General features: G+C 34.7%; 1 protein-coding gene and 1 pseudogene across 1 annotated transcript in view; both read left to right on the top strand.

Moving 5' to 3' along the window:
* ARFGEF1 (ADP ribosylation factor guanine nucleotide exchange factor 1) overlaps positions 1 to 27,112 on the top strand; it is a 134,221-nt gene that overhangs the window by 88,973 nt on the left and 18,136 nt on the right. Inside the window, exons 15-29 of the mRNA XM_036264377.1 lie at positions 30 to 141; positions 498 to 703; positions 983 to 1,067; positions 3,849 to 4,020; positions 6,242 to 6,393; positions 11,860 to 11,988; positions 12,977 to 13,135; positions 13,371 to 13,521; positions 17,586 to 17,676; positions 22,603 to 22,643; positions 22,738 to 22,907; positions 23,464 to 23,615; positions 23,756 to 23,928; positions 25,015 to 25,175; positions 26,115 to 26,245. Coding sequence (XP_036120270.1) covers positions 30 to 141; positions 498 to 703; positions 983 to 1,067; positions 3,849 to 4,020; positions 6,242 to 6,393; positions 11,860 to 11,988; positions 12,977 to 13,135; positions 13,371 to 13,521; positions 17,586 to 17,676; positions 22,603 to 22,643; positions 22,738 to 22,907; positions 23,464 to 23,615; positions 23,756 to 23,928; positions 25,015 to 25,175; positions 26,115 to 26,245 — 2,085 coding nt within the window. The remainder of the gene's footprint in view (positions 1 to 29; positions 142 to 497; positions 704 to 982; positions 1,068 to 3,848; positions 4,021 to 6,241; positions 6,394 to 11,859; positions 11,989 to 12,976; positions 13,136 to 13,370; positions 13,522 to 17,585; positions 17,677 to 22,602; positions 22,644 to 22,737; positions 22,908 to 23,463; positions 23,616 to 23,755; positions 23,929 to 25,014; positions 25,176 to 26,114; positions 26,246 to 27,112) is intronic.
* Positions 24,039 to 24,166, top strand: LOC118631970 (annotated as a pseudogene).

Here is a 27,112-nt window from a genome sequence, read left to right as displayed (position 1 = left end):
ATGACCCTATTAACTTTAACATCATCTAGATTTAATAAGAAACCAAAGAGAGGAATACAGTACCTCCAAGAGCAAGGGATGCTTGGCACTACACCTGAAGATATCGCCCAATTCTTACATCAAGAGGAAAGATTAGACTCTGTAAGAGTACTATTTTAGTTCATTCTAACCTCTTCTATAAAATTACTTTTTAAGTTAATAATGATATTTATTGTTGCCCCTTTAAAATGCCCTCCTCAGTAAGTAAATCTGAGAGAAGAACCTTAGGTATTCTTAATTTTGCTTTTTAATTTTGTAAACTCAAAGAAATATCTTGGGTTTTTTCGTTTATTTTGTTTTTTTATAAACACATTTAGTATGTTTAACTTTTAGCTTAATGTTTGAAATAGTTAAGCCTGTAGTAAAAGCCTGTGGGTCTTACGAATTTTTCTGCTTTTTAAACGGTTGAGTGGCAAATAACATTCCATTAGGATATCAATTTGTCTTTTGTTCTTTAGACTCAAGTGGGTGAGTTCCTGGGAGATAATGACAAATTTAATAAAGAAGTCATGTATGCATATGTGGACCAACATGACTTTTCAGGAAAGGACTTTGTTTCAGCCCTTCGCATGTTCCTGGAAGGATTTCGTCTTCCAGGGGAAGCTCAGAAAATTGATCGGTTGATGGAAAAATTTGCTGCAAGATACCTAGAATGCAACCAAGGGTAAGCACGATTCAAATTCAAGTACTGATTGGTTGCCAACTATATCTAAGACACTTTGCTAGGAAGCATCAAGAGAGTCATAATTTCCTACCCCTAGGAAACTTAGATTGTTTATGATTTGGAGGTAATAAGATAGTTCCATTAAAAAAAAAGATTGGAGTATGAAATAGAACATAAATCCTGAAAAAGTAAATTGAAAGTGCTTTGGGGTTTGCAATGACTAATTTATTGAAACTGTAAAACAATAAAAGTTTAAACATGATGCATTTATTTTTCCAGACAAACCCTTTTTGCTAGTGCAGATACTGCTTATGTTTTGGCTTACTCAATTATCATGCTGACCACAGATCTTCATAGTCCACAGGTATGTTTTTTTCCAAGCAATAGTACAAATTAAATACCATAAGTTCTTTCGAATTGAAGAAATAATAATTGTAATTTTAATCTTATTTAGTTAAATACCCCAATTTGGTGATTGGTTTAATTTGGTATAGTATACATTTTACAAATGCAGTTTCTGGTAATAATTCTAATTAGACTTTCAGATATCTGTAAAGTAAATCTGTCTGTCTCAAGGTTGACAGCTGTATAAAGATAAATTTTAATCTAAGAATATGCTGTAGTTCTGCCTATATTTATAGCAACATGAAGAAAACAGTGTGTGTGTGTGTATATATATACACATACACATACTGTCTTCTTTTTTACATTTCAAACTTAAACATTAGACTGATTAGCATAGTGATTCTTCCTGTGCCTATCACCCAGTTTCCACAGTAATCAACTTATGGCCAGTTTTGTTCTATTTATATCCCCCCTCTGCCACAGATCATTTCAAAGCAAATCCTAGGTATCATATTATTTCATCTGTATTTATTTCATTGTATATCTGAAAGATACCATTGCACAGGAAAATTAACAGTTTTAAAATATATCCAGGAAGTGTTCAAATTTTATTTTCCTTATAAAATATATAATTTATTTGTAAATGTTAAGGACTATTACTTGATTTCTGATACCCACTAGCAAAACACTTATTTTAAACATCTTAGATACTTCATGCTTAGTTTCCAAAAACTTGCTTTGGTAACCTTGGGGAAAATTACCTTTGTAAATCAACCTATTTACAAGAATTTCTGTGTTCTTCTTAGGGGTAGGCAACATATGATATTTACCATTTTTAGGATGTGAAATAAACTATATACTTATTACTAATCTGAGGTATATTGGAAAAATTAAAACCTATTTAGTTTGAGATTAAACTTGGCGATATAGGGATTTGTGTGTGTGTGTGTATTTTAAGATGTTTAAAGCAGGGTTGATATGGAAAATATATACCAAATGTTTGAGGTTTGCATACAGAATTGTTTCTCGTTTTAAATTGAGTTCAACAACTATGCATTTACTAGGGGTTACTTGATTTTTTTTAGACTTTTTTTTTTTAATCACTTAAAAGTGGACTCATTTAAAATTTTTCTTTGTCATATTACTGACAGTGTAGTAAAAGCAACTCACTTTTAGGGTTTCATTGTCTAGCAGAGTACTTTTTCCATGGGTTTATAAGGCAGTCTGCATTTAACGATTTACTTGGATATCTATTTCAGAATTTTTTGTCTGGTTTTTCAGTCTAAATCAAAGTAGAATTATGTTTTATACTACCTCCCTTTGTTTTTAGAATGTTGTATTTTTTTTTTAATCCTCACCCGAGGACATTTTTCCATATTTTGTTCAGATAGAGTGGGAGGGAGGGGGGGAGAGAGAGAGAGAGAGAGAGAGAGAGAGAGAGAGAGAGAGAGAGAGAGAGAGAAACATCGACGTGAAAGGGACACATCGAGTGGTTGCCACCCGCATGACCCAACCAGGGCCGGGGAAAAACTGCAACTGAGGTACATGCCCTTAGCGGGAACCAAACCCGGGTCTCTCCGGACCGCAGGCCGACGTTCTAACCGCTGAGCAAAACCGGCCAGGGCATAGAATGTTGTATTTTTAAAGAACTCATTTATAGAACCAAATTATCAATGTTATGTGCATTGGTGTTATATTTTTCTATACATATCTAATTTATGTAAATTATTTTGAAGAAATATTAAAACTTTTTTTAATGTCCTTTCATAGTATCTAGATTGTTAAAAAGTTTCTGAACACATATCAATTAGGGAGCATTATCTGGAAAACAGGGTCCTGTCTTTATTGCACTAGTTTCTGTCTGTAGAACATGTGGTTAGGGTTCCAGTCTGGCAGTAGCACCTTATTGTCATATGGCCCCCCATCAGCCTGCTGGGTGCAGCTGTAGAACAGCTTATGGGTTCCTGTGAAGCTAAGCTAAGTGGCCAGTTAGGAAATTGAACCCATAAGTATGACCCCATATTATATGTGTGCCAGGACCATATGAACTGTAACAAATGACACCATTTTTAAAGAACACTCTAAAAGAGTGCCTGAAAATGAATTCTCATTCTTAGTTGTTTTCAAAGTTAAAATATAGGTGAATTTTAATAAGTCATTTATGTTTCTTTTTCACTTAGAATATTTATAGTTAAATTACCTTTTTTTGTTTGTCTGTCTTTAATCCTCACCTGAGGATATTTTTCCGTGGATTTTTAGATAGAGTAGAAGGGGGCGAAGGGAGGGAAAGAGAGAGAGAGAGAGAGAAAAACATTGATGTGAGAGACATTGATTGGTTGCCTCCCCCACAACCCCGACTGGGGTTCAGGATTGAACCTGCAACCCAGGTACTTGCTCTTGACTAGAAACCAAACCCACAACCCTTCGGTCTGAGGGCCAACACTAACTGCTGAGCCCAACTGGCCAGGACTAAACTACTTTTTATATATAGTGTGAATCAATGAATTTTTTTAAAAATTTGAGATATATTTCTTTAGAACACTTTTTTTGTCATAACCATCATCATTAGTAACAACTGGCTTTGATTCATGTGCATATTAGAGCAAGATGAATTTGTATATGCCACGGTGGCTCTTTTCTACATCACTGTAACTTTCTATTTTAATGTGTTTTATTGAGTGTTTTTCACTGCTTGTTCTCAAAGTATTTATACATTGTCTCATAGAGTGTTTAAATTCTTAAAATACAAGTGAAATTTTTATGTTAATTTTTAGGAATTATAATGGCTTTTCATTTCTAGGTTAAAAATAAAATGACAAAAGAACAGTACATTAAGATGAATAGAGGTATCAATGACAGTAAAGACCTTCCTGAAGAGTATCTGTCAGCCATCTACAATGAAATAGCTGGAAAAAAGATATCAATGAAAGAAACAAAAGAACTAACAATCCCTACAAAATCAAGTAAACAAAGTAGGTATCCAATCAATTGAATCCTGATCGTTCAGGAGTAGAAGTATGGGTTCTTAAAAGAGTATTTTACTTGGGTTAGAGTATTTATTCTAATGATAAGTATTATAATACTATAGTGTTTGCTGATATGATTTTGTTTTTTCTCATATGCTGAAGAAAGGTAGATCTGACCAGTGGTTAATGGAAAATGCTACATAATATGCATGGATTAGTATGTGTTTAGTCTATGCTTGTTTATTTAGCAGTCAATCTCAGCACAGATTTGGAGGTCAGAGAGATTGGTCAGGCAACTCCAGTAGTCAGACTTCAACTCTCAGTCATTATTTCTGCCTCCTTATCATCTACAAGCAACATACTTGTATCTCTTCATATATCATTATAGATAACGAAAGCTGGAAGTAGGCATGATTCAAGGAGGATGGGAAAGTTAGGACTGTGGGGTAGCTTGTGGAGTCGGAAATCACTCCTTCAGATGCACCACAATTTGTATCTCTGTAGAGTTCCTAGATCTAACCAGCATTAAGAGCCATCTGTGGGCCTGGCTCCATTCTAGACTTTCTGTACATGTAGACAATGATGAATAATTTAGAGCTAAAATCTGACTACAGGAATGAGGTGAGGGTCATGGCTTAAGAATATAACAGTAGCCCTGCCAGTGTGGCTCAGTGGGTTGAGCATTGTCCCCTGGACTGAGAAGTCATGGCACATGCCAGGGTTGCGGGCTCAGTCCCCAGTAGGTGGCATGCAGGAGGCAGCCGATCAGTGTTTCTCACATCAATGTTTCTGTCTCTATCTCTTTCTTAAAAAATCAATAAAAACTTATTTTTAAAATAAAGAATATAACAGTAATATGGAAAGAGGAGACCCCTTCTTTTCTGAGCACTTCCACTTAGAAATGATAATATTAAAAGGAAGAGTGGAGCGTAACTGGCCTTACCTTTTGGAGTAATAAAGGGAATGATCTTACAGAATTTTAGTAAGTTTTTCCTCATTTTATAGATGATGAAACTGAAGTACAGAGGTTAGGAAACTTAGAATTAAAGAATTCATGAGCTGAGTAAACACTTTTATTAAATCTCTACACCTAAAACCCAAACAGTGGCAAAGCCAGATATTTACTAGGCATCTTTGACTCTTACTATAGTCCAGTACCAAACAGCAGTTTACTTGGGAGTGTTCATTTAAGTTCTTCTGCTGGTAACATTAAGTATATTGATGAGGAGTTCATTTTACACCTGAGTCAATGCCAGTTCTGATTCAGTTTTTTTATACCTATATTGTTCATCTTCAAATCCATCTCTCTCTGCACTCTTTTGTATGTGGTGGTATAAATCAGAGAAGCTGGATATGGGAGGGAGATGGTGATGTTCTGAAATACTAAAATTATCCTGGAGTGTCAGGGCCACTATTTTCTTGTTAACTCAGGAGATGCATTCAAAGATGCAATTTCGTCTTACATCTCTTTTCCTGTCCCAGGTTTGCATTGTTTCCCTGATACTTCCATTGTGTTAGATCAGTATCTACTCTCTTCCCTCTTTATAGGTTTTTCCACTTATCCCCAACTCCTAGTTTGGGATTTTTGTACTTTTCATTATTGAGGTGAAATTCATATAATATAAAATTAACCATTTTGCCCTAGCCGGGTGTGGCTCCATTGATTGGAGCATCATCCTGTATATAAAAACGTGTCAGGTTAGATTCCCAGTCCAGGCACATAACCAGGTTGGGGGTTCAATCCCCAGTCGAGGTATGTGCAAGAGGCAGCTGATCAATGTTTCTCTCTCACATTGATGTTCCCCTCTTTTTCTCTCCCTCCCTCCCTCTTCCTCCCTCTAAAATCAATTTCAAAATGTTTTTAAAAATTAACCATTTTGAAGTGAATGATTCAGTGGCATTTCATACATTCACAGTGTTGTGCAACCACCACCTCTGTCTAGTTCTGAAATATTTTCATGACCCCAAAATAAAACCCTCTTTCCAATAAACAGTTACTCCAGGTTCCTTCCCACCCCAGCCCCTGGTAGCACTAGTCTGCTTTCTGATTCTATGGATTTACCTACTCTGGATATTTCATATAAATTGAATCATACATTATGTGACCATTTGTGTCTGGCTTCTTAGGATTATTGTTAATTGATGTGTTTACTATTTTATAGTAGAACATCAAAATCACATTTTTAAATGTTTTCTATTTTAAATGCTAAGGTGTTTGTTGTTTCAGATGTAGCCAGTGAAAAACAAAGAAGACTTCTTTATAACTTAGAAATGGAACAGATGGCTAAGACAGCTAAAGCCCTCATGGAAGCTGTGAGTCATGTTCAAGCACCTTTTACAAGTGCAACCCATTTGGAGCATGTAAGACCCATGTTTAAGGTAAGAGCTACTAGTCACTTTTGGTGGCAATATACATTTACAAATAATTTTGTTACAGCATATTTTTCAGTTAAGGAAATATAGTGACATAGCCTGTTATTAGTGTAGACCTGGAAACAAAAGCCATGTTATTTAGGACATGGCAAATAAAGACAAGAATGACAAATGTATACACTATTAGCAACTAATAGCTGTGTGATCTTAAGAATAGAGTTCAGAGAATGATCATTAATTCTTTGGTTTTCTCTAAATGAGTTTTATTTAAACCTTTGGAGTTACCTAAAATTCCAAGGATCTTAATTGAGCGTCTTGCTCTCTTTCAGTGCTTCTGGCCCAGGAACTAATAGGAGGGTTCTGAGAGTGCCTGGAGCCCAGAAAGTAGAGTAAGGAATAGAGGGGATCATGATTTTTATAGGTTGATCTACTAAGAAGATAATATTTAAAGATACTGGTTCATTAAAATTTGACTTCTTATTCCTTTTTCATTTCCTATTCTTTTTTCCTGTCATTTCTCAAAATTCTAGAATGAATAAACAGCATCATAAGGACTGTAGGGAAGTGGAGGGGAGTCTAGTTAAGTTTGAAAAGGAAAAATGGATGAATTATATTTCAGTTAGTGAGACAGTGTGGTTAAGATGGTCTGTGGAGACTAAAGATTATAATTCAAGTTCTAGTGCAGAAATTCACTGTGCATATGTATGGGTAGTAAAAATGACTACAAGATGTCTGTGCTTTGTTTTAGCTATAAAATCTTATAATTACTTTTACCCCTATTTCAAGGCCTGTGTGAGAATTATATTTCTAAAAGTTGATGAAGAATTATAGGATGGGAGGGACAGCTAGGGAGGTAATATTAGAAGGAATTGTGGAGTATAACTGACCTTATCTTTTGGAGTAATATAGAAAATGAGTTTGAAATATAAGAAACAAATTTTTTCTTTATTATAAAATAAATTTTATAAATCAACGTTTTGTTTTGTTTTGAATAATATTATATTCTTATTTTGTTTTTTTTAATGTATTTATAAAGGGGCAGGTAGAAAAAACAAAAAGAGTAAGGATTCAGCCATAATTCAGCCACTCAGAAAAAACTTGTTACTATATTTATGTACTACTTTTTAATCTTAATTAAACAGTTGTGATCATACTATATATAGAATTTTGTATCTTGCTGTTTCTCACATACGTGTTTCCCCATATCACTAAAAATTGATCAATAGCTTTTATGGTCTGTATTAGTTATAGTTTATTTAAATATCCTCTAAGCACTACTATGATTCTCTTCAGACACCCTCATTTATTACTGTAGCAACTCCTTAAGGGTGTCCTTATGTGTTTCTCTTAACTATTTACAGAGGCCAGAGTGATCTTTCTTATTTATTTATTTAGTTAGTTAGTTAGTTAGTTAGTTACAGATGTTTCTCCTTTTCCCCCCACTGATTCCCCCCTCCCCCTCCCTCCCTGCCCTGTCCCCAGATTGTTGTCCATGTCCACTGTTCATGCATACATGCATATAAGTTCTGTGGTTCATCCCTCCCCCACCTCCCCCCCTCTTTAGGGGATTGTCAGTCTGTACCCCGCTTCCGCGTCTCTGGGACTACCCCATTCCTCAAACTGGTATGTTCATTATATTCCACAAATAAGTGAGATCATGTGAAACTTGTCTTTCTCTGTTTGGCTTCTTTCACTTAGGATGATACTTTAAAGGTCCCTCCATGTAGTCTCAAAGGATAAGAGATCTTTCTTTCTTACCGCTGCTTAGTACTCCATTGTGTATATGTACCACAGCTTTTTGATCCATTCGTCTACTGATGGACACTTGGGCTGTTTCCAGATCTTAGCGATTGTAAATAATGCTGCTACAAAGATGGGGGTACATATATTCTTTCTGATTGGTGTTTTATGCTTCTTAGGGTATATTCCTAGAAGTGGGATCACTGGGTCAAATGGAAGATCAATTTTTAATTTTTTGAGCTGACACCATATTGTTTTCCATAGTGGCTGCACCAGTCTGCATTCCCACCAGCAGTGCACTAGAGTCCCCTTTTCTCCACACCCTCGCCAACACTTGTTGTTTGATGATTTGTTGATGGCGGCCATTCTGACAGGTGTGAGGTGATACCTCATTGTTGTTTTGATTTGCATCTCTCTGATGATTAGTGATTATGAGCATTTCTTCATATGTTTCTTAGCCATTTGTATGTCCTGTTTGGAGAGGTGTCTATTTAGTTCCTCTGCCCATTTTTTAATTGGATTCTTTGTCTTCCTTTTGTTGAGTTGTATGAGCACTCTATATGTATTGGAAATTAACCCCTCATCTGATATATCATTGGCAATTATGCTCTCCCATACAGTGGGTAGCCTTTCCGTTTTGATGATTGTATCTTTCGCTGTGCAGAAGCTTTTGAGTTTGATGTAGTCCCATGTGTTCATTTTCTCCTTTGTTTCTATTGCCTTAGGTGATGTGTCAGTAAAAATTCTGCTGTGTATGATGTCTGAAATTTTGTTGCCTACAGTCTCTTCTAGGATTTTTATGGATTCATGAGTTACATTTAAGTCTTTTATCCATTTTGAGTTTATTCTGGTGTAGGGTGTAAGTTGATGGTCTAGTTTCATTTTTCTGCAAGTAGCTGTCCAATTTTCCCAGCACCATTTATTAAAGAGGCTGTCCTTACTCCACTGTATGCTTTTGCCACCTTTGTCAAATATTAATTGAGCATATTGCCTTGGGTCCATTTCTGGGTTCTCTATTCTGTTCCACTGATCTATATACCTGTTCTTGTGCCAGTACCAGGCTGTTTTGATTATAGTGGCTTTGTAGTATAACCTGAAATCTGGTATTGTGATCCCTCCAACTTTGTTCTTCCTTTTCAAGATTGCTGTGGCTATTCGAGGCCTTTTTTGTTTCCATATGAACTTTTGAAGTAATTGTTCTAATTCTGTGAAGTATGCCGTTGGTATTTTGATGGGGATTGCGTTGAATCTATATATTGCTTTGGGTAATATGGACATTTTAATGATGTTAATTCTCCCAATCCATGAACAGGGTATGTGCTTCCACTTTTTTATATCTGCTCTATTTCTTTTTTCAATGACCTGTAGTTTTCTGCGAATAGGTCCTTTTTTTCTTTGGTTAAGTTTATTCCTAGGTATCTTAATTTTTTTGCCGCAATGGTAAATGGGATTGTTTTCTTAGTTTCTCTTTCTGTGAGTTCATCATTGGTGTATAAGAATGCCATCGATTTCTTGACGTTAATTTTGAATCCTGCTACTTTGCCAAATTCATTTATTAAGTCTAGTAAACTTTTGGTGGAGTCTTTGGGGTTTTCTATGTACAGTATCATGTCATCTGCAAATAATGACAATTTCACTTCTTTCCAATTTGGATCCCTTTTATTTTTTCTTCCTGTCTGATTGCTGTGGCTAAGACTTCCAGTACTATGTTAAATAGGAGTGGCGAAAGTGGGCATCCTTGCCTTGTTCCTGTTCTTAAGGGAAATGCTTTTAGTTTTTGCCCATTGAGTATGATGTTGGCTGTAGGTCTTTCATATATGGCCTTTATTATGTCTAGATATGATCCCTCTATTCCCACACTGCTGAGCGTTTTTATCAGAAATGGATGCTGGATTTTGTTGAAGGCTTTTTCAGCATCTATTGATCTTATGTGGTTTTTATTCTTCATTTTATTTATGTGGTGTATCACATTTATGGATTTGTGAATATTGTACCAACCTTGCATCGCTGGGATGAATCCCACTTGGTCATGGTGGATAATTTTTTTTGGTGTATTGCTGGATTCGATTTGCTAGTATTTTGTTCAGGATTTTTGCATCTATGTTCATCAGGGATATTGGCCTGTAGTTTCTTTCTTTGTTGTGTCTTTTTCTGGTTTTGGAATTAGAATTATGCTGGCAATGTCACCTTCTTTCTTAAGGCCCTTCACTGACTTTGCCTGACACTATGATGAAACTAACACACCCTAGAGAGTCTGTAGACCACCTGCCTTTCCAAACTCATTGCTAGAATTCTTCTGTCTCCTCCTAGGCTGCAGTCCCACTGGCATCCTTTAAGTTTCTCAAATGTCCTAAATCATTTTCTTTTCAGAGCACTCTTAGAAGCTGTGTCCTGTATCTAGAATGCTCTTTTCTTTTTTGCCTGAGTAGTTTCCACTTTAAATGTTACCTTCTCAGAGAGTTCTGCCCTGTCCCCTCTAATTCAAATTAGGGCCCTTTTCATAACATGATATTCTTTTCCTTAGTTGTATTTATAACCATTTGTATTTATACTTTTATTTATTTTAGTATGTGTATTAAAATATATGTCTAGTATCTCTCTTTAAGCTCCATGAGGCAAGGGACTACATCTGTTCTGTTCATTTTTCCCAATATCTAGAGCACAGTTGCTGGCTTGTAGTAAGCGTTCAGTAAGAAGCATTGACTGGGTACGGGAATAAATGAGGGATTCCTAGAATGTGTTATACTATGAAGGGATATACATGTCACTTGGACTCTTTCTGCATATTGCCCAATTGTATTCTATACAGGTTTATACAGTTATGAGTGATCAATTTAATTTCACTGTCCCTGGATATTATTCAATGTAATTTGGAGAAATCATTGCCTTTAATTTCTAATGGAGCTAAACATTTTTCCCTGGCTTTTGGACCATTTATACTTTTCATACAGAATGTTATACAGGGTTTCAAATAGATGTGCTATTTCTTTACTTATAATAGATCATATAATTTATTACTTTCATGTAGTACTTTGTATTTTTAAAGTTCTGCACTTCATATTGCTGCCCACAGCATCTCTCTGAAGTCATAGTCCAGGTATTAAACAAGAAGAAATGTGTGGTTCAGAGAGGTTAGATAAGTGGCAAAGCTAAGACAGGCCCAGGTTGTAGGCCCAATCCCCTGTGGAGGGCGTATAGGAGGTGGCCAATCGATGTTCTCTCATTAATGTTTCTGTTTCTCTCTCCCTCTCCCTTCCTCTCTCTCTGAAATCAATAAAGAAAAAAAAAATTTTTTTAAGTGATAGAACTGCTACGAGTAGAAAATGCTAAAGGATTTCCTTGGAAGTAAAAAGTCCATGATATTGCAAGGGACAAAGCTTGCAGAGAGATAAATTCTCAAGTTAGGAGTAAAAGTAATATCACTTACGAATATTGACTATCCCATTTTTTATTGATGTGAATAATTTATAAATGCTGTACTTAAAATATGCCCAAGGCCTCCTACTGAATTTATAATCTGTTCTTTCATTTATTTAAGCCCAGGCAGTATTATATACTTTTTTTCCTTTTATCTGAGAAAGCTTTCCAAAGAGTTATGCTAAAAAATTTATTGCTTCTTTTCAGAACTTCCTCAAATCATTTGTCTGAAAGCCTTAACAAATATTAATGTAGTATTATAATTTTTAATTAGCACTTGATGTCCATTATATTTTTAAATTTAAATTTTTCTAGTTGGCTTGGACACCTTTTCTGGCTGCATTCAGTGTGGGTCTACAAGACTGTGATGATACTGAAGTAGCCTCTCTTTGCTTGGAAGGTATAAGATGTGCGATCAGAATTGCATGCATTTTCAGCATTCAGGTAATGAAGAATTTTGTCTTTGTACCCAGTCTGGAAAACGTAAATTATGCCATTCTATAATTTGAATTATTTTTTTTTATGTCTGACTTATGAGAAATTAATTTCAAGTTTATGATACAATTTAAATGAATCTTAATGTTTAAGTATCTGAGAAGCTGTGACAGATAGGGCAGTTCTATACTGATATGTCTAAAATTTATCATGATAACTTTGGTTTGCAATTTTTTTCCCAAGACTTTGAATTTTTACATGTTAGTTTCAATAGCTTATTTAAGTATGTTGCATGTTTATACTTACTGAGTAATATATTTTTTCATATTTTATATACAGGGTAGAACGAAAGCAGGTTAACAATTGTTTGTGTAGAAACTAATATAATAATAAATAATAATAAAAGAACGACCTCTGTTTTGCGTACTCATACTCTAAACCTACTTTTATCCCACCCTGTATTTATATATACATATATCTCACTTAACCTAAGAACAGGTTTAAAAGAACCAGGTATGTAATACATAATTTTCATGAAGACAGTTTCTTCTAGTAATTTATATGCATTGTCTGATAATAAATTTAGCCAAAGCTTGCTTTCTTTTTTTAAAACCCATTTTATATTTGATTATGAATGTTAGAGCTTAAAAAGCACAGTCTAGTTATAGTGAAAAAAAATGAACAAATTTGTAAATCAGGTTTCTGCTAGTTCATACAGTACTTGAAATAGAAGTACTCAATGAATGTTTTTTACTATATGAATTTATTTGTTAATAAAATCTCATCTTGATTTGACACTTTCATCCCCTTTGTATTTCAGAAATTCATTGTTTTCTGTTTCATTTATCTTAAAATTAAAAAAAAAAAAAACACTATAGTTTGAGGTATGGTATGTAAATCATGACTTGTCAGTTAGTAAACATTTTGTCATTGGGGAATTAGGGATCACTCTGTTGTGTTTACAACCATGTCAAGTGTACTTTTCTCTTTGTTATAGCTGGAAAGAGATGCATATGTCCAGGCGCTAGCAAGATTTACCTTACTTACAGTGAGTTCTGGTATTACTGAAATGAAACAGAAGAACATTGACACAATAAAAACACTTATCACAGTGGCTCATACGGATGGAAATTACTTAGGAAATTCATGGCATGAGGTATAAGCACTTTTTTTATTTTCAATTTTGCAATTTGGTTTAAAAAATGAGCTAATTCTAACTCATGCTTAAGTATTTGGGGAGAAAATTAATTTAGTACATTGAGGATAAGCACATTTAGCTTTTTATAATGATTTATACTGTAGCCTAGGTTTAAATCTTGGCTGCATACATTTAAATATTTTTGCAAACATTTTAAACATGGAATTTTTTTCTCCTTTTTTAAAAAATTAAGATTCTGAAGTGCATCAGTCAGTTGGAGCTTGCACAACTTATAGGAACTGGAGTGAAACCTCGATATATTTCTGGAACAGTGCGAGGCAGAGAAGGATCTCTTACTGGAACAAAAGATCAGGCTCCTGATGAATTTGTGGGTCTGGGGCTGGGTGAGCATTTTTAAAATTATTTTTATGAAGTATCAAAAATTGTTTAACTTGCTCAGTGTAAGTAACTTTCTTACAGAAATTAAATATAATTGGAAGGATACAATAAAATGCCCTTTGGCTAATATTATGAGAAAAAGCAAGATGACTGTGTAGAGAACTAAGTCTTTTTACCTGGAATAGTTTCTAATTATTAAATGACCCTTAGTCTTAATCTCATAGTCGGGGGTAAAGAAAGGTACAATTTGTAGTTATCTGCTTTTAAGACTAAGTAGGTAACTTAAATGAGTGAAGGCTTGTATAAGATGATACATAGTTGGGGCAACTGGAGAAAGCATTCACATTCAGATTTTTTAAAGGTACTATGCAGACCTGACTAACTAAACTCTTCTGCCAGTATGGAAACTTTCTCATGGTTCCCTGTGTGCTCAATCTGACCAGGGATTTCCAGACTTAACATGATAGAACAAAGGAAAATATTAGCAAAAATGGATACAGAAGAACCAAAGACAATACATTGTTAGTCATAAATGGAAAAAAGTTCCATCTGGGAAGGCAAAGTTTAGACTGTCTTTGACTTGTTTAGACTGCCTTTACCATACTTTGAATACTAGACTTTCGGGTTTAAATATTTTTTTCATACCGTGTTCAAATAACTTTAATTCTCTGAGCTTTGGTTTTTGGCTTTTGCAAACTAATGGTAGTATCTACTTACAGAGTTGTTAGGATTAAAAAAATATACACACACACACACACACAAATGGATTTAGTACAATGTCTAGTATATTAATGGTTTCTGGATTATTCTTCATCCTTTTTCCTTACCCCACTTTAACCAAGAAATCTAGGGACATGACTTAGAGAGCAAGAAGGAATACACCTGAGATCTAGGAGTATTTACCTTTTAAGGCTTTATACTATAACATTATATTTCTGGACATTTTCTGTCTTTTTATCTTTTAGTGATTTCTCTGTTGTTGCTTGCAGTAAAAATTCTTAGGAAATCCAAAAGAATTTCAAGCTTGAAAAACGATCCATAGAGAAAGAAATGAAGACCAGGACCATGTTGTAGCTTCAAGTTGGACTGGAGACAGTTCCCAGTGGTTATCCAACTGTATCAGCCAGCAGTGTAGTCTGTACCTCAGTTGTATTTTAGAGGCTGTGGTTCTGAGAGGTGCAGGTGTAGACCTAATAACTTGGTGACCCAGCAGCAGGATTTAGAACTGCCTGAGCACCTGCATGGTGACTTATGTAACCTGGAACTCTGACTTGGAACATTAGAACTGTAATTACTCCAGAAGGTAGCATGAGATACAAATGAAAAATGTTTACAGGCAAGTAAAATGAATGTGCAATGATTTCAATAGTTTTTGAAAGACTTTTTATTTTTATTTTTATTAAGACGTACGGAAAGTGAGAAGGCCAAAATAATGACAAGTACAAATTGCCAGGGTTCAATTTTGCCAAGCAACAGAAGTAGGTTATACTAAAAATAAAACACCAGTGAAGTATTTTATCTCCTAAAAGTTTAATCAAACAAGAAATAATGATACATGCTGATAACATTTCCTAATATATTTAAAAGTGAATTAAAATTAATTTGATCACTGTGCTGTTGTGCCACTTAGGTTGCAGGGATATGCGATGATCTGCCTTATCCTTTCAAGAGAAGGGGATTTACAGAAAAATATGCGCATTTTGGATCTAGAAATAAAATTAAAATTTTAAGCTTCCAAGCCATTCAAGCTACCAGCCACACTCTTCTATCTCTCTTTCATGCTTATAGGCTTTCTCTTATGTCATCTACCACTCTTTCTGGCCTGCTCCATTCTCCGCTCACTCCTGATTGATCACGTCTCTCATTTTTGAGTGTACCTCCAAGAGGGAGCCAGTCTGTTGACTTGGCCCCTGTTGGGCAGACCCTCTCTTCAGGCTGCGTCATTGGTTAACCCAACGTAACAGATGTTCACCCCTGTACATCTGTGCCCTATCACCTACTCAGACAACAGATGCTTTCTTCAGCAGGACACTGTAGTCATAATTAAGGCTAGAAGAGGATGTGGAACAGACAATCTTGGTTTAATCTGTGTGTGTGTGTGTATATATTTTTGATAAATTGCTATCCTTTATTAACAGCATTTAATGCACCAAGTATTAATATACCAAGTGTTAATTTATGGACCAGTATAAATTATGCATAATTAATTTATTAATGTACCAAGTATTCCATGTAACTGAGTTCATAGGGCTGGCTATATAGTTGTCTGATTTTCTGACTGATCCACTCACATACTTGCAGTGCTTTATATATGCTGCTCCTTCTACCTGAATTGCTTTTCCTTCTGCCTCCTTTCCCACATGATCATCCTTCTGGGCTAACTTAAATTAATATTTCATCATATTTGAAGCCTTTCCATAAGTTAACACCCCCATTCTCTTTTATTCTATCTAAATTAGTTCTGTTTAGGAAAACTTGTGTTCCATGTAATTAGTTCATTTCGGCAATGAAGTAATCATTACATTGTGTTAAAGTTTTTTGTAAGTCATGTCGTCCTAGTAAATTATTAACTATACAAGGACAGGACTTCTTTTTCACATTGTTCAGTTGCTGGATTAGAATTTGAGTCCAGCTGGTTTAAATAACATCAATTTTTGCATTCTTAATTTTTAAAAATATTTTTGATTTTTTTTTTTTTAAAGGGAGAGAGAGATAGAAACATGGATGTGAGAAAGAGACATCGATTGGCTGCCTCCTACTGGGGATCAAGCCTGATAACTGGGCGTGTGCCCTGACTGGGAATCGAACTGGGACCTCTCAGTCCATGGGACGATGCTCAATTCACTGAGCCACACCGGCCGGGCTGTGTTTGCTTTCTTAAAGGCATTGAGTGTCTGGTCAGTCATTCAAGTGTTTGTTGAGCATCTGCTTTGGACTTAATATTGAATAAGGTCTAGGGGAATACAAAACAAATGTATGACTTGGTTCCTAACCTTAGGGAACTTTTTATCTGGCTGAGAAGGCAACATTACCACATCCAAAGTAATGTATATGAAACTGCTGTATGAACAGAATTCTGATTGAGTACTACTTCTTTAAGTTAAATGCTTAGTTCAGAGGAAGATGAGAAGAGTAGAGAGAAATCCTTCATTGAGAACTCAAATTGGGTCTTGGTAGATAGGTTTTAGATAGTTGAGGAAATGGCCTGAATACTGGCTAGAATGTTGAAGGGAACTGCCTTAAATGCTGTGCTGAAAAGTTTATACTTTATCCTGAAAGTAATAGTAAGCAAAATGAAGCTAATGATTTAGGAAAATTAATCTGGCAGGAGAATGAAGAAGAGATTTAAGAGGGGGAAATCAGCAGCAAGAAAAGCAGTTTGGAAACTTTCAGTTATCTGGGCCTGAAGTTATAAGTGTCCAAACTGAGTAGGAATGAAAATGAATGAATGATATAAAAACAGGTCAAAAGAAAGATGTATGACTAGCGGAGGGAGGGGAAAGTTCTCAAAGATGAATGTAAGATTAAGAGTTGGAAAACTTGGGGAAACTATTGTTCTGCTGTCTAACATATGGAACCAGTTTGAAGAGAAAAAAATAAATGATTCTTCTGAATAAGAAGATGTTAGAGCATAGATAGAATTTCCAATAAACATTTGTAAGCAGGAGACTGGGGATTAAATGGCAGGGGAAATCTAATTATGTGGAATCTGAAGTCATCCTAAGAAGGTGTCATTGGAACCTGGGTTAGTGCTGTGTTTCTTAAACATTAAGAGTGATTATGCCTAATGTTATTAATTTTGTGGTCTAAATTCTCAGTGGCTCTAATATGTGTAATCATTGCAAACATAGTTTGTGTCTTTATAACCGTGTCTGTATACCAATTAGTACAACTCATTAAGCACTTTTGGCCTTGATAAAGGTCACTGATACCAAAAGAACTGTTTACCCAAAGCATTATTTCTTTCATTAGGAAAATAACTAATATCAGAAATGTGTTTTAGAACTGTAAGTATATTCTTCCACAGAATTATTTTCAAACTGAAATGACTCTCTTTTATGTGTGGTAGTTGGAGGAAATGTGGACTGGAAGCAGATAGCAAGTATTCAGGAATCCATTGGCGAAACCAGTTCTCAGAGTGTTGTGGTTGCTGTAGATAGGTAAGGTATTCATTTTATTCCCTTTTCAGATGAATACTCTTTTAACCCTATAGCATTTAGATATATTTTGCTCAGTAGTAAACAGAAAAAATTTATTGCCAAAATAACTCTCCTTAAGTAATGTAAGACTGTATTGTGATATGTGATTTGGATGATGAAGCACCTATAATTTTACATTTTAGATTATAGAATATAAGGAGGAGAGAAACAGTATGGTAATGTACGTTACAGTAGATATTAGTGGGCATTAGGGAAATAGTAAAAAATGAAAGAGAACACATAGGTTTTATTTCCTTTATAGAAAACATTCCCCTTGTTATCCCAATTAGAAAACAATACACCTTGTCTTCCTGTGACAGGACTGCATTAGCAGTAAAATGAAGGGATTTGCTGGCAATTCTCATTATAAGCTTCTTTGGAAAAGACTTGGAAATTGGTATATTACAGACAGTACCTATTCCTCATTTTTAGGTTGTTTTCTAAAAGAAAACCCATACTCTGGTTTATTTTACTATTCAAATAGTTTATTTCAGATTTTTTAAATTCCCAGTTTGCAGAACAACATTAGTGTTTTTTTTGAAGATTTGTTTTTCCAGATGAATGCCCCCAAAATCGAAACTTAACATTTTACAACTCTGCCATTAAAATTTTTTTCTTTACCACTTCTATGGAAACTTTCAAAAATGTAAATATAATATGTACTGTGTTTTGTGTTTTGGTTGTGTTTTTTTTTTCTTTTTTTCTGTTTTTGGTGCTTGGGGGCTCATGCTGATCCATTATTTTACTTTGTATCAGAAAAAAACGTCTTCTCTAAGTATAGACAGAACTAGAGTATTCCAGGTTACTGACCCTGGAAGTTCTCCCTGGGAATTTTCCTTGAAAATAATTATCTTTTTGTTTAATCCTCACCTGAGGATATTTTTCCATTAATTTTTTTAGATAGAGTTGCCGGGGGGTGTGGACATTGATGTGAGAAAGAGACATTGATTGGTTGCTTCCTGAATGAACCTGCAACCCAGGTACGTGCCCTTGACCAGGTATCAAAGCCTCCACCATTCAGTCCAAGGGCAGATGCTCTAACCGCTGAACCAGACCGACCAAGGTGATCTTGATTATTTTGATAACGATTTCACTCAAAGAAAATTTTGAGGAGTGGAACCAGAGTGTACACTCAGGCAGCATATCTTGAGTGTGCACTCTTAGCCTCTCTACATGCATGTACAACTCCAGAGCAGTGTGGTGTCTGCCCTTCTGCTATCAGGATAGCTTGCTTTCGAGTGATCTTGCTTTCCAGAAAAGTGTCTTCACTGTCATTATGGGAATCTCTTCAGACAAGAGTCAACATTATACCTACTATTTCGTTTCTGTAATATACTTTATATGACCATACCTAGTTCTGATTTATCCAACTCCCACTATTTGTTACAGGTAAACCTGTCACTCATTTGAACAGATAATATGCCTGTTTTAATAATTTATACTGTTTCAGAGTTGTCCTAGCTTAAGTATTATTAGTACTTCATCATCTAGTCATCATCACCAGAGACTTCTACAAACATAAATTTAAAAAAAAAAAATTTTTTTTTCTTCATTGATTTTAGAGGAAGGGAGAGGGGGAGAGAGAGAAAGAAACATCGATGAGAGAGAACATCGATTGGCATGTGCCCTGACTGAGAATTGAAACAGTGACCTCTTGGTGCTAGGGTCAACGCTCAACCACTGAACCACACCAGCCAGGCTACAAACATAAATTTAATGTCCAATTTTACACAAAACCTCAGTATTTAAATTTTAGCTTATAATAAAAACAAAAGTTACATCTTTGATTTATTATAAGATATTGTTCTTGTGTGGTACATTTCACATTTTTGTTAGATTTCTTCTCAAATATCTGAGCTTATTTTTATATGAAATGTTCTCTTTTTTTGGTGCGTTCCACTAGTGTGAACCAAACCCGGGATTCTCTGGTCCACAGACAGACGCTCCAGCCACTGAGCCAGGGCTTCATATGAAATATTCTGACTCTAGTCTATAAGCTAATTCAGTGAGATTGCCCTGGTATTTAAGACAGTGGTGAGAATATTATCAGGTATCATACTGGAAAGTTCTGTACTTGTTCAGAAAAAAAAAAAAAAAATCATTTTCCTGTCCTTTGGCCTATTCTGAAAAATCTCTTATGACAAGTATAGGAACTGAACATGAAAAGTAAAAATAATTCTTATTTATAGCTTCTGTTTCTTAATAGAAAAATATCCAGTTCCATTAAAAACTTGACAATGATAACATTTTCTAATTATCTCCACTTTTGTATTAGGAATCCATTAGAATTGAGAATATTGGGCACTTTAATCTGGAGTACCTGATCCTCTAGGATTTGCTAGGGTAGAATTTGCTAGGCATTGCTAAACTAGACCAATTTTACAAGTATTACTAACCTGCGTAGGGGATTGAGTTTGTTCCAGAATGGATTATCTAAAAGCTAAGAAAACAGTTATTTAGTGCCATAGTTTTTGTTTGTATTGTTTTTTCAGCACATCAGATCTAGCTTTGTAAAACTGGCCCATCTCACACTTTTGAACATTCAGTCACCTTTCAGAAAATACATACAGCTCCCTCTCTCTATTTATGAGCTATTTATTTGCTCATAAATAGCTTTCAGTTAGGTCTGAGAAATAAAAGTTAGCTCCGATATTTCACTGTGAAAACTTTTTACATATATAATAATTTACTTTGCCTGTGTGTTGTGTACAGTTTAAAGTTTCTTTGATCTAGAATCTAAAAGTTTTGTCAATCTTCTGTTTTTGGCATTGCTACATTACTATCATAATATGGATGAAACAGTAATCTGTGAAATTTATTTTTTTACTCATGCTTCCCAGGACATGTCTTTTAATATTAGCACACAAGATTCTCATGCTACTGTCCTTTGCTTTTCATACAGAGACTGTAAAATCCATTTCATAGACTGATTTTGTGAAACATAGCTCTGTTCTCCTGCCTTAGTATATTAAGGCTTAATGTTAAATGCTTCCACAGACTGCTGTGCTCTCATATGACTTATGTTTAGTGGAGCATTACTAGAAATAGAGCACCCCTCAGAGGCTACCAAAGTGAGTGGGAATCTGAATGCCCTTTCCCAGGATGCATGCTTCCACTGCCTTCCACCATCACCTGATTCTAAAGGACCCATCTGTCTGATTGCTGCTGCAGCTTCTCTGTTTTGTGACCTTTGTTCTCTGTTATTTTACATCATTCAGAGAAATGTGTTGTGTATCTCCCCTGTAGTTGCGTATAATCTCCATCTCTGCTTCTGTTCTTTACCATTTGCTTCCTTCTCAGTTAAAAAAAAAAAATGTTTCTTTTGTTTCTCTTCCTGTTGTTTCTCCTATACTATTTGGTTTTCACTGTTTTTGTTTTTTTTATATTGCCTTATGGGAATACCTCTCGGCTAATGACACTAATAATGCATAGTCACAGTTTTCATTTTTTATTCATGTGAGAGCTTTATACAGAGGCTTTGCATGTTTTGATTTCTGGATCCATTCGAACCACTGGATTAAATGGGGCCTTATTACTCTTATTTTTTTTTCTCCCAGATTGTGTTTTTAGCCAGATCTTTGAATTGTTTTGTTTTGCTGTATGGGAAAACTCAAGATATTCCTTTATCAGGAGGTCAGATTCCGAGTTGCCATGTTGGCAGTTTCTAAGCTGTTTTTCCTGTCTTGTTTTTGTTTCTCATGGCCAGAACATATAGATAGACATTCAAGGGCACTACAATTAAAACAATGTGGTATACTGAGAACATTTAGATTATAGTAGCAGGAGAAAACGAGAATATTCTTAAAATGTTTAAATTATGCTTTGCTCAGGTGAGTGTGGGGCAGTATGCACAGTGGTTAAGAAGGTAGACTCTGGAGTTAGCCTGTCCGGGTTTGAATCTTGGCTCCAGCGCTGACTAGTTCTGTTACTTTAAGGAAATTTCTTTGTTTTTAAATTGGAAGTATATTGGTACCTACTTCCCAGGGTATTTGTTACTGTTTTCAGGGGATATATATGAAGCAGTTAAAATAATACCCACATTGCAATTATTGGTAGCTATTTCTGTTACTGTGATTACTTCTGTTTTTAAGTTTAATATTTGACCTGTTCCTGCCTTTAAATGATTTATTTTCTACCATGCTGATTTTATGATGTTTATTTTAAATTGAGGAATATCAGTTCATGCTGGAAGTCACATTCAAACTCTTGGTTACAAACCCAGTGCATGGATAAGAATGCAAACTTTGAAAAAGAGGACTAATATGTTTATGCTGAAATCTTTCATTAAACTTTAAAATACAGAAACAGAGCTCAGTGAAGAAGGCTGGGCAAAGCTGGACAGCATAGCTTAGCACTAAGTATTTGAATGCCCTAAGAAAAGTAGGTTTGCTACTTCTTGGTTAAATTGTTGGAACTGTTTGCAAGGTTCTATTAAATTGCTTGTAACTTAACATAAATGATCAAACATACATTACTTGTAGAAATGAAGTAGAATTTTCTCATTTTAAAAATTTGTTGTTAGTAGATAATGTAGAAAAGATTGAAAAACTTTGTTTTATAGTGTGCAAATTATTAGTTTTACAAATTAATGTTTCTTATTCCCAATCTCATAAGATAAATATCCAGTATTTGTAAATTTACTAATAAAATTGGAACCATATATTACTTTATATATTGTTGAATGCAAAGGTGGGAGGGAGGAACATCAAACTGTAGTTACTAAATTGTATAATAAGAATTATTTATTTGACTACCTGATTTTTTTGTTATTGTTGTTCCTTTAAAACAGATAAAAGTAGCTGCATTTGAATTAATGTAATAGATGTGAAACTTATACATGTTTTTGTCAGATTATACATTTGAGTCATAATTTTTTTTCCCCTTTAGAATATTTACAGGGTCTACAAGACTAGATGGAAATGCTATTGGTAAGTATGTACATTTATTTCTCTTATCAGCTGGTGGTTTGGCTAAAAGACCTGAACATTAAGCTAAAAAATTGTAAATCTATTTATATTATAGTGGATTTTGTTCGTTGGCTCTGTGCTGTGTCTATGGATGAATTACTTTCCGCTACACATCCAAGAATGTTTAGTCTACAAAAAATAGTAGAAATATCATATTACAACATGGGAAGAATAAGATTGCAGTGGTCTCGAATTTGGGAAGTTATTGGAGATCATTTTAATAAGGTATTTGAATAACTATAGGACTTGCTTACAGTTATATTATTTTTCATTGTGTAAAATTTTCTTATCTAGTTGAGAATTTTTCTTTCCAAGCAATTTTTAAATTGTTTTTGTGACTAAATTTAGAAAATCTTTTGAATCCTGTTTTTTCTTTAGCTCTAGATTTTAAGGATTTAGTTAAAATAATGTTTTTCTGTTGAGAAATATTAGCACCTAGTGCTTTTATGGAGAACCTTAGAATGTATTTATATATGCTATTAATGGTATACTTTTTATTTTTTTGTTAATCCTCGAGGACATTTTCCATTGATTTTTAGATAGAGTGGAAGTGGGGGGAGGGGACATTGATGTGAGAAAAACACATTGATTGGTTTCCTTCCTACCCCCTCCCCTGCATGACCCTGACCAGGGGGTTGAACCTGTGACCCTTCAGTCTGCAGGCTGGCACTCTAACTGCTGAGCCAAACTGGCCAGGACGTGATACATATTTTTTAAACAAAAATTAAAAATCACAGATTTTCACTGCTATTTGCACCCTGTATTTCTATTGTCATTGCAGGTTGGCTGTAATCCTAATGAAGATGTAGCTATTTTTGCAGTTGACTCCTTGAGGCAGTTGTCAATGAAGTTCTTAGAGAAAGGGGAGCTTGCTAATTTCAGATTCCAGAAGGATTTCTTAAGACCTTTTGAGCATATAATGAAACGAAACAGGTATATTTATTAAATTGTTTAATATCAGAAAAATACCTTTTTTTTTTTCTTTTTTTTTTATAGCAGGGAGCAAAAAATAGAAAGAAAACTGATAAGTTTTATCTGTGTGCATATCCAAGAAATTTATATTAATGTTTTAGGTCTCCAACCATTCGAGATATGGTTGTACGGTGTATAGCACAGATGGTGAATTCTCAAGCTGCTAACATTCGGTCTGGATGGAAGAACATTTTCTCTGTATTTCATCTCGCTGCGTCCGATCAAGATGAAAGCATAGTGGAACTTGCATTCCAAACCACAGGGCACATTGTCAGTGAGTATTTCTTTTAGCTATATTTAAGAAAAAAAAACTACATATATATATAATATATATTTATATATAGATATAATATAAAATATATATATATTATATATATATATAAAATGTTTACCTGGTAGGGGAAATACCATGATCACAAAGGTGATTTTTCCAGGGCAAGGCTTATCCATTACACTCTGGATGTGCTGACCCCTACGATTTCCTCAAATGTAGGAAACTTAACTGCACAAAAAAAGAAAAAAACTACAATGTGTTCAGAAGATAATTCAAATATAAGGTTATGGGCCTATTATGGTTTTTAAGTTTACCAAGTTTTACCTACATAAGCAGAGTAAATAATGATATATTGTTATAGTTAACAGTTATTGAACATTTACTATATGACAAGCACTGTAAACACTTTGCATGTATTTTGTTCAGTCTTCACAACTACTCTATGAGATAAGTATCTTTAGTATCCCCCTTTTTTAACCAATAGATTAGGAACTTCAGGCCCAGTAAGGTTAAGTAATTTACCTACGGGCAAAGCCTTTGTTTTTAACCACTACACTTCAAAGCCTCCTTTGACTTTGAGGGAGAATAAAATATTAAAGATGTAAGTTAAACCTGTCTAGAAGATTATAATGATGACCACCATCAACTTCAGGAATAATGACATTATCATAGCTATCATCTGAATGCTTGCTTGAATTAAGTATTGTGCTAAGCACTTTTTACTTGCATTATTGTATTTAGTGCTATCCTGTGGGTAGTAGTGTTCTCATTTTATAGATTAAGAAACTGAGATACAGGGAGATTGAACATAATTTTGTATATTCACTTAACAACTGTTGATACAGTGCTTACTCTGTACCAGTCACTGTGGTAGCTGCTGAGTTTGTAGTGTAAATAAAACACAGACCTGTTTCCCTGTCTTTACTCAAGGTGGGCACCATAGACTTGAAGTCTTGTTTGTTAGACATCCAAGGCTTTCACCTTTAAGAAGCATACATTACATCCAAAAGTTGATAATATTTTTTGGTATAATTAAGAATAATTGAAAAAAATATAACTATTTTGATATATTTCCCCCTTTTTTAGCCCTTGTGTTTGAAAAACACTTCCCAGCGACCATTGATTCTTTCCAGGATGCAGTGAAGTGTTTGTCTGAATTTGCATGCAATGCAGCTTTCCCAGACACAAGTATGGAAGCAATTCGACTCATTCGCCATTGTGCAAAATATGTGTCTGACAGGCCTCAGGTATAGTGTCATTTAGTAAACAAAATTTTACTGAATATTTATTCCCAGTCTGAGAACTATGTTTATTTGGAAATTAAGAGGATATGAAACATTTCTTTTTCAGTAAACCCCAAAATTATCTGAACTTGATTCTGAGTTATAATGGGTAATACTGATAGCTAACATTTATTGAAGGTATTGGGTATTTTTCTGAGTGTTTCACCTGTATTAACTTGTTTCATTTTCCTAACAGCTTTATGGAATAGGTAGAGCCATAGTCCCATACAGATAAGGAATCTGAGGCACAAAGAAGTTAAAAACCATGTCTGTAATTGCAGGGCTAGGGTTTGAACCCAAGCCTACAATTTTAGCCATTCCCTGTGCTGTGTTTCCCCTGTCGTGCTCTGTCTGCAGTGCTGAAGTCGACTGTCAGTGGATGAGTGTGGGCTTCAGCACTGGAGTAAAAGGCTGAATTGGCAACCTGCCTGCCAACTTTAACTCACATATTTGAATCTGTCTTTGTAACTACCATAAGGAGAAGTGATACATGTTAGACTTGGTAGTAAAAGTTTTACTATACACTGACAAAGAACTATGAAGTACTTAGTACTTTTTATGTAAAAAGTACATGCATCGAAACATTTGACCTCACCTCCCCAGTATGGTTAGTGTGGCTGCATGGTGTGATAATCATTTAAATGGTAAAAACAAAAACCTGATTTAACCTAGTTAATAATGCAGAAAGCTGGTATCAGAGTTGAAGCTGAAACCAACTTTTGGGTTCTGGTCCAGTGCTCTTTATAGGCAGTTATAATCATCTTTTTTTTTTTTTTAAATGAATTATTATGTCTTACCACATTGTTTACTTTGATTTGTAAAGTATCTTTTAAAGTTTTAGAGAAATGTGCTTAATGTTGGTTTTATGTTTTGCCTTTAATAACCCTCCCTTTCCTCTTGAAGGCTTTTAAAGAATACACAAGCGACGACATGAATGTGGCTCCTGAAGACAGGGTGTGGGTGAGAGGGTGGTTCCCCATCCTCTTTGAGTTGTCCTGCATCATCAATAGATGCAAATTAGATGTAAGAACCAGGTAACAATCAGTATTTGTAATTAAAATTTTGTAAGGCTTCTTTTGACCTTAATCAGATTAACTTTTCTTATGTGAACACAAGTTTAGTAGTGAAAGGCCATAAATCATGTGTTTTATCAAATATATACCAGTTATTAGATAGGCAGATTTTAAAATGTTAAACTAGAGCAGTGATAAAAAATGGAAATACATTACTTTTCCTTAAAATTTTATTATAGCCCACATTCTGTTTTAGCTTCTATGTTACTTTAGTACTTTACCCATTCTGTCTTTTCATACATTTGTTTCCAACTAGAAATAGAAGTTAGTGGCAAAATTTACTTCCCGATGAATGATGGAAATTTCTAAATGCACATTTTTGATGGATTTTAGGTAAAGAACTCTTTCTCTGAAGACTGGTCAATAACATAGTTTTGAACGATACAGGTCTATTCAAAAGAACTCTTTCCAAAGTATATTCCTAATAAAAGATCTGTAATGAAGATATAATCAATTTGTAAGGAAAGTATTGTGGCTATAATGTAACCAGACAAGTGCTTAGTATACACTTTTGTGTTACAGCTCAGGTCAATCCCATAGGATAATTTTTCTCACTCTGGTGACAAATTGAAATGGCCAATTTGTATTTCATTATCTGTCAAAAGTGCTCAAGTGCATTATGAATTGTTTTATGTTAAAATCCCTCTTTTAATTATCTTGTCTTCTTTTTAGGGAGAATCATTAGTCATTTGGACAGTTTACTGAACTTTTTAATTTCACAAAGGTGGTCAGACTTGTAACAAATCAATGATAGAAATGTAATGAAAGAATGAATCTTTCCTCCCCTTATGCCAGAACCACACCCATTCCCATTCAAGGTTAAGTCTG

Source organism: Molossus molossus, unplaced genomic scaffold (assembly GCF_014108415.1).
Source record: "Molossus molossus isolate mMolMol1 unplaced genomic scaffold, mMolMol1.p scaffold_m16_p_16, whole genome shotgun sequence".
Classification (NCBI taxonomy): domain Eukaryota; kingdom Metazoa; phylum Chordata; class Mammalia; order Chiroptera; family Molossidae; genus Molossus; species Molossus molossus.
The sequence above is the reverse complement of the archived record's forward strand: the minus strand, read 5'-3'. Positions and strand labels throughout refer to the sequence as shown.